Here is an 8319-nt window from a genome sequence, read left to right as displayed (position 1 = left end):
TTTTTTTTATGTCGTTGTTGTTGGTTGTTTGTTTTGAAGGAACAACAGTGGCTTTTTTTGTTTTTAGTAATCAACCATGTTTTTGTGTGTGTTTTTTTTCCTTTGGTTAAGCAAATTAATACTGGTCCACAAACTAGAACAGCACCAAACTAGCTTAATCCATCCTGCATAAAAAATGCTGGTCTAGACTGTTTTATGCAGCAGGGACATGGTAATATTTAAACTGGCTTATCTGAAACACAAGATGATGCGTTCTGTGTGCTGAATGAATATATACACAGGCACCAGACACACTCCCTCATAAACCAACACGCACTGCCGCAATCCTGGCACCTTCTGATATTTACTTTGCTATAAATATTTCTGGTGTTAAGCCGAGTTATGTCAGTGAAATATGGTGCATTTCGAAGGATGGAGGGAGAGCCAGAGGTGTGTTTATGCTGTAAAAAAAATTCTTTCATGACACAGAAAGAAAACTTGCCTTATTTACATACAATAATAGTATAAAATCCATCAAGAGAGGAAACTTGTTTTTTATGATTTTAAAAAACTCTAGAGGTTTATGTTTAGTATACGAGTATTAATTGCGCCTTCACATACATTTCTTTTAAAATTTGGAATTAATTACATGCTGATTAAATAATAATATGCTGATTAATTAATAAAATTTGACACAAGTTACTTAAACACATATTTGAATTACATAAATACGTTTTCACTGACACTATAGTGTGTTATTATTTTGAAATGTGTAAAATGGTAAACAATGAGCAAACTTGTTATTTCAGGAAGGTGAGAGACGCTACCGGAGTTGACATCAACATGCGTGTTGGAGTGCATTCTGGGAATGTTCTGTGTGGCGTGATTGGCCTCCAGAAATGGCAGTATGATGTCTGGTCACATGATGTCACCCTGGCCAATCACATGGAGGCGGGGGGTGTACCTGGGTAAGATCGCCATATGACTTTTGTTTTTCCCCATTTCATGATTTTCACATGTTTCACAAGTGCTATTATGCTCATGGAGGGTTCTTGACGTTAATAGAAATGCTCTGTTGAGAGCGCGGTGAATGTGCTTTTGTGCTACTAATGAGCGTTCATTGAATAACCCCCAAAAAATAACAGAAACGCAAAGCACTACATTCATTTTTCATTTCTCAACTCTATTGTCTCTGTGGGCATTGGGACATTTGTGAAATACTCACATAATGCACCTGTTTTTGTGAAGTGTTCTTTCATTCGCCAGCCTGTAATAGTTGTGCGCTCCTCTCCAGACGGGTTCACATCTCTTCCGTGACACTGGAACATTTGAAAGGAGCGTATCAAGTCGAGTCAGGCAACGGACAAAGCAGAGATTCTTACCTGAAAGAGCACGGCATCATCACGTACCTAGTCATCAACCCGAAGGTAAAAATTACGCAGTACAGCATCCACGCTTATAAATAACCAGACATTTACATTTTCTGAAGAAAACAGTCTTGCTTTGTGTTTGCTGGAGGTTTTTTACTGGCCTAAATCGTGTTAGGGGCTTATAGCAAACATCAGATGTAATAATAATAATTACTGTGCAAACAATAAAACCGTTTTCTTTTATAAATAACTTAATTCTAAATAACAAAAGCATCTGTTTTTACCCAGAAAATTAGCTGAAAGAAAAGTTTTAATCATAGTCGAACCAACATCTGCTGTCTGATAGTTAATAAATCATATCATAATGTGTTATTCTTTTTAAATTAGCATTGCATTCACTTCACCTTGAGCGCTAATTAGCATATTTGCACTATTTAGACTGTTGGGCTTACACAAACGTGACTTTGTGGTGATATTCGTCAACCCTGGGGAGAGTGTTTGTCCAAGCACAAGTTCAAGGAATCGGGCGTCAAGACCCAGAAGATTCCTGAACATCCGTCCATTCAGATGTGTGTGGGCTTTTCAGCCCACAGATATCATAATGCCTGGCACCATATATTCAAATAACAACGCCTATTCTTTTATTTATCCGGTGCCTTATTTACTTTTCAACAATGCATTTGCTTTGCCCGAGGTAACAAAAGCAGCAAATTTTTCTCATAAGAGACTCATACATTTATTTCTGTGCAGTGTGAGCCTTTCGGCCCTCTTATCATAACAGCCCACTGCACACCCACTGCCTCCACACTGCCATTATGATAACTGCATTTGAGTTTGGAGGGCTTTTGCTTGTTTGTTTAGTTGTTCTCTTTCTTTTATCACCCTGCTGTTCAGCTAATGCCAATTTGCATTTTTTGTTTTATTCTAATGAACGACTGTCATCGAGTCAAGTTGTTATAAAGTAGACCATACAGATTTGAGGGAGCCACTGTTATCTTTTATACTATAGCAACGGTTTTCTATCATTTGGTGTCAAGCACTCTTACAATATGACAAAGCTCTCACAAGAGACCCCTTTCCTAAAATACATATTAATTCATGTGTAAAGCAGCTTTTTGCATGAATGAGTATATAAAGCCTCCATTTTATATATTATCATGTGTAAAATCCTATTTGTATACAATATAAAATGAGAATTCAACACATTTGTTTTAAATAATAATAACAATAATAATAATAATTGGCTTTTATATTGTCATGGTTAAAATCCACCGACAAGTATTAAATATTATCTTTTTTTATACCATTAATATTGTTAGTATAAACCGAAACAGAAACATTATTAGCTCCATTTATATGTAATTGGGAGCTTTTTACAGTGCATTACATTCCAAACATGTGTTGGATTGAATTCCAGCATATTTAAAATGTATATGTATATTTTGCAATATGCAAAATTTCCCCCGTAACATTTTATTTTATTTAAAAGTATTTTATTTAAAAATTGTAACATTTTATTCCTATCTGCCTGTGTGCTAATGGAATCTGAACGATAATCTGGAACCGTAAGTAAATTAGCTAACAATCAAATTAGGTTATACTGATTGAACATGTTAATACGGTTAAGCAATTAATTACGTTTCGGAATCTTATTTGATTTTTATTGGATTCTTGGAATGTTTGTATTTGATTCCACTGTGGTTTCGCCTCAGGACCCAGATATTATATTGGACATCAAGTAGTGACTTGACACAGTAACAAAATTGTTTAGGTTCCCAAAGCGCGCAGCAATATCTTGAATATCAGTGTCAGATCACGTAATGCATTTGAATTAAAAATTTATCATAAAACACATCTGTGTCCCACCACATCAGTAGCTATTCCTGTTCGATTTTGGGGATTTCTGTGCTGTATCGCGTCCATTTAGATTTGCGCTTCATGCTGTGTTTGGTAGGCAGAAAAACGGAGTCCCCTGCTACCTACTCGGCTCCGTCCCGCTCTGGATGGGGCCAAGATGAGGGCGTCTGTCCGCATGACGCAGTACCTCGAGTCCTGGGGAGCAGCCAAACCGTTTGCTAACCTCCACCATCGAGACAGTATGACCAACGAAAACGACAAGATCAACACACGCGTAAGTCAACCTGAGCGCACACACAAGAAATACAGTCATCCTGATGGAAGATTTGACTGCTAATTACCGTCATCAGGGCTAGTTTGTACTTGAAGCACTTAATAGTGCCCTATTAATTACATTTGTTCATTTTTTTTTCTTACAGGATGTGCCCTTAGGGCAGTACAGCTTTCAGCAAAGGTCTGAAAGGTCTGTTTTTTAACTGTTTATTGCTTTATATAAAGCACACACAAAACTAAAATCAAAATTCAAGTGAATAACCTTTCAAAGCGTTCACACTGACCTCATTTACATATTGTTTAACATCTCTATTCCTCTTTTTTTTCCCTTACAGAACAAAATCGCAGAAAAAGAGATTTGAAGAGGAGTTGAACGAAAGAATCATTCGCACTATTCACGGCATTAACTCGCAAAAGTAAGCATTTATAATGCTATGCATCTTATCCATATTGAGTAACTCATGAATTGCTAAATAGCTAAATGTTAAGCATCAAGTCTGACCTTGCAATGGGATTCAAAATCTTATTTAAATCAGCAAAAACAAAATGTTTTTTTTTATTTTGAATAATTTATGTCTATAAATATATATATTTATACAGAGAGAGAGAGAGAGAGAGAGAGAGAGAGAGAGAGATATTGATAATAAATATTATATATTAATATTTTAATTTCAAATGTATTTATTAAAATAAAAAGTAATAATTAAATAATAAAACAAATATAGTAATTAATAGAATATTCAATAATACAATAATTACATTAAAAATCTATTTTTTTAAAATGATAGATAGAATAATACAACTCTATGTTTGACACGATTCATCTTGAAAATGAGAATTTAATTGTGACAAATGACTTAATTTATGCTTTCTTTCCACTAGACAGTGGCTGAAGTCTGAGGACATTCAGAGGATATCTCTGTTCTTTCATAATAAGACACTTGAAAAAGAGGTACATGTCACCTTGAGATGTGTCACTGAATGGCAAATACTCTTATGTGCTTCACTCTAAAGAGAAATCTGGAACTGAACAAAGACGTATAGAAAACCGTAAGAGCTGAAATATTTCTCTGTTTTTCTAACAGTACAGAGCCACAACTCTGCCGGCCTTCAAGTACTACGTCACCTGTGCTTGTCTCATTTTCTTCTGCATCTTCATAGTGCAGGTCTTAGTCTTGCCAAAGTAAGTGCCATCTCCACCACGTCTTCCAAACATCTCATTGTCTTTTGCGATGCAATTACGCCGCTGTCTCCCACAGCACTTAGACCAAGAGGCGCATAATAATATTACAACATTTCTGCACAATTGAGAGAAAATGAGTGCAACGATAAAGAACGGGATGATGGGAATGTCAATGCCTGCCTGAAAAAGACAGCCCTGAGCAGACAGCTATAGATTTTTTTTTTAATCAGAGGCCAATCTGGTTTGGAAATGATGTCTCCCTTTTGTATGAAGTCAGACAGAAAAATCTATGCAAGACGTCCCCCTAATTTACTTCTCACGGTGACCGAGAACACATTCACAAAAGCCGGGAGCACAACGCTTTCTCTCATGCCGGGTTCTCTGTTCCTGACATCGATTTTATATCACATTTATAGTGAGATATGGCGCCACAAAGACAAGAACTAAATGCTTTTGTTCCTATATTCAAAAAGCCATTAAAGTATGTTATGCTCCTTTGGGTTTATTTACATTCTCTAGACTTTGCCAACCCCAAAGCCCTACATTTCAGCATCTATTTTGCCCCACACCGTTTGTTCTATGAGAACTCTAAATTATTCTGATAAAACATATAATTGCTTTAATTTGAAGTACTAAAATGAGTGCAATCGAAGCTAAATAAAAACATAAATACGCTGTGGGACGCAAACTATAGCAGGCATGCGGCTTTGGAGTATCTGTGACGATTTTGTCTCTCGCAGAACCACCGTTCTTGGAGTTTCGTTCGGGACGGCCTTCCTGCTGCTCGCCTTGATCCTCGCCATTTGTTTTGCTGGTCACATACTGGTAAGTGCCGCTTGCACTTGTAGAAGTGTGAAGCAGCTTTCTTTGGGGAGTGGATTGTCAGTGAATGAGGCAGGTGGGCTTGTCTGTTCAGTCTAGTCAGATGTTGACATACCTTACATATTTTTCCATTTTCCATGGAGGAAATAACTGTGTACTGAAATGCCATTTAATAAATCGAGGTTTCTGCACATTTCAGACCCTCATCTTGTTAGAGAAATGCCATACCGGGAGGAAAAAACACCATATCAAAACAAGATTGAAATTTCCTTGTTTTAACCCCAGGAACAACACTCTTTCGCTGCTCTTAGAGAGCGTCGTCTATAATCAAATTACCAGCTACTTTGGACCTGTGGAACATAAATGGCTTAAGTAAATGTCAGCTGTATGTCTCTCTATTTTCTTTCTCCTGCTCTTTCTTCTTTAATATATTATGAAAGCTTAGAGCGAAATGGCTTATTCAATATTCAAAGGCCAGTAGATTCACTCATGGGAAATCTGTCAAGAACATGTTCTGGTCGTATTCCACCATGAAATCAGAAGAAAATTAAGCCTTTTTTATGACCGCTAAGGTTTATCGTATTGTAATATTAATTAATTTCAAGCAGATATTATTTAAATTATATTTCTAAACTAATGTTCAGTGTGACTTTTATATGGAAAAAAACATTGCTTCATAATTTAAATAAATGCTGTTCTTTTGAACTCTCAGAATCATAAAAAATGTATTGCAGCACAGCTGTTTTCAACATTGCAAATAATATGAATTCTTCTCAAGGATCAGATCAGCATATTAGAAAGATATCTGGATCATAGGATCATGTGACACGGAAAACTGGTGTAATTATGCTGAAAATTCAACTTTGCATCGCAGGAATGAATGAATGCAGCCCTTTTGTCCGGACTCTTTAGAAAATGTAAAAGACCTCTTTTCAAAAACATCTTGCCATCCCCAGAGCTTTTTGAACAGCAGTGTGCGTCATGTTAGTATTTGTTATACTGCATTATTTTCTTTTTACATTTATTTTGCTTCTACGTTACAAAATCATTGTATTACTGTATTATTACATTTCCATACCGAGAGTCTATTGAGTATGAACTTTGAGATTGCTAAGAACTACTGAAAAAATGATCATTGGAATTTGGGGTCATAATGCAAAACCATCACAATGCTATAATTATTAATTTTAAAAATAGGCTTCAGTATTTGGCGGGAGGCTTTGACAGATTGAAGCTCGTACGCTATGTGAAATTCCTAGTATGATTAGCGTAACGTGTTTTTCTGTATATTGAGGCATTATTTGTTATATTTTTAGAAGACATGACCTTTTATAGATCTTGAAGGGTTTTTATGACATTCACCCACTAGCTAGCCTTGATTTGTCCATTAATTAACCAAACCGTTTCAGCTGAAGATTCAGAATTCATGATGGTTAAAAAAAATAGGCCACATTGAAGGGTGACATTGCTTTAGTCCCCAAACCCTTCTCTTTTTATGTTTTTGTGTCAGAAGAAAAGAAGCTTGAATGATGATACTTTTTACTGAGCTGTTTGTTGTTTCTTTTTCATGCTGTAAACTAAAGCCCTTATGGGTTTGGGGATTGCGTGGCCATTTTTATAAAACTCTAGCGCTCACTCTTTTGGTTTCACAGACAACCGTCAAAAGTCATAAGTGCCTGGAGCTCTATGGAGTTTAGTTAAGAGTCTTTCTCAGTTTTGTTTCCCATTTATCTGAGGTTAGAGTTCACATTCGGCCCACAGATTTACAAATATAAAAGAGGGGTTAAGGTTATCCAGTAGCAGTACTGTGTTTAAATATCGAAAGCTATTTTTTGTATAGATGATGCAACTTGACGCATGATAGATTGGTGAGAGGGTTTCTCTACCTCTTTTGCTTCTTTTTAATTTAAACCCAAAGCATTCTTGCACAGGGTCTAGGTTAAGTGTTTTGTAAAGTGCTGTTCCACGGCAGCTCCTGACAATGCAGCATAAACTACTAAAGGTTACACAGCCCCTCTATTAGTACTGCAATCAGTACAAGGTGAGTTTTACAAATAGATGTTTCTTCAAGGCCGCAAAGTCTTATTTCAGATAAAAAGAGTTTGATCTGTTTTCATTCAGTTTACATTTAGCTTGAATTGATAGTTTGTTTTGCAGATTAATATTCTGTCCCTATTTAGTCACCCTCGTGTCAAATTTCAAAACCTACTGTTTTCTCTGTGCAAAACAATCACCTTGGGGGTTTTTTTTAGCCTTCTTCAAAACCCCTGAAAATGGGTTGGCAGTTGATGCTAAATTGTAATCTTATTGAAAAAACTAATTGAAAACACAAACAATGAAAGACTCCACAGGGGGAAAACCCCCATACCAGCTATGTTTCAGAAGGGAAGAAGTGCTTAATTTAGTCAATTGCATTTTTATGGAAATTATGGAAATAAAATGGGTTGTGAATGACGTTTTATGCTGACTTCCTCTTTCAAGTTGATATAGATGATTTTTGTGTTATATATTCGCTCACTGTGAAGTTATGTTTATTAATGTGTCTCTGACTTGTGGGTCACAATCATAACCTTGAGCATTTGGAAGAGAAGCGGATATGCTAATGACGTTGGTGGGAGTTAAGCTTGTTTTTTTTTTACATTTCTCTTGTTGCCGTAGCAATGGGGCAAAGCAGTCTCCTGCACAATGCCCTGGCTCCCCAGCTCCTCTAAAGTCATCACCAACAAGCCCTGGATACGACTTGCGCTCACCATGGCAACCACTGCACTTATCCTAGTCATGGCCGTGTTCAACATGGTGAGCATCACTACTACTTAATACCTGGTCTATCAGCTA

The 8319-nt window shown here is 36.5% G+C and overlaps 1 protein-coding gene across 3 annotated transcripts in view; it reads left to right on the top strand.

Annotated features, from left to right (window-relative positions):
- adcy2b (adenylate cyclase 2b (brain)) overlaps nucleotides 1-8319 on the top strand; it is a 51451-nt gene that overhangs the window by 35695 nt on the left and 7437 nt on the right. For 2 of the 3 annotated variants that reach the window (XM_043218253.1, XM_043218251.1), the window contains 9 exons: nucleotides 789-947; nucleotides 1274-1406; nucleotides 3304-3480; nucleotides 3626-3669; nucleotides 3815-3895; nucleotides 4362-4431; nucleotides 4565-4662; nucleotides 5403-5487; nucleotides 8143-8280. In XM_043218253.1, coding sequence (XP_043074188.1) covers nucleotides 789-947; nucleotides 1274-1406; nucleotides 3304-3480; nucleotides 3626-3669; nucleotides 3815-3895; nucleotides 4362-4431; nucleotides 4565-4662; nucleotides 5403-5487; nucleotides 8143-8280 — 985 coding nt within the window. The remainder of the gene's footprint in view (nucleotides 1-788; nucleotides 948-1273; nucleotides 1407-3303; nucleotides 3481-3625; nucleotides 3670-3814; nucleotides 3896-4361; nucleotides 4432-4564; nucleotides 4663-5402; nucleotides 5488-8142; nucleotides 8281-8319) is intronic. The other variant, XM_043218252.1, reaches the window with a different exon arrangement.

This window comes from Puntigrus tetrazona, chromosome 19 (assembly GCF_018831695.1).
Source record: "Puntigrus tetrazona isolate hp1 chromosome 19, ASM1883169v1, whole genome shotgun sequence".
Classification (NCBI taxonomy): domain Eukaryota; kingdom Metazoa; phylum Chordata; class Actinopteri; order Cypriniformes; family Cyprinidae; genus Puntigrus; species Puntigrus tetrazona.
Note: the sequence above shows the minus strand (reverse complement) of the source record. Positions and strands in the feature narration are given on the sequence as shown.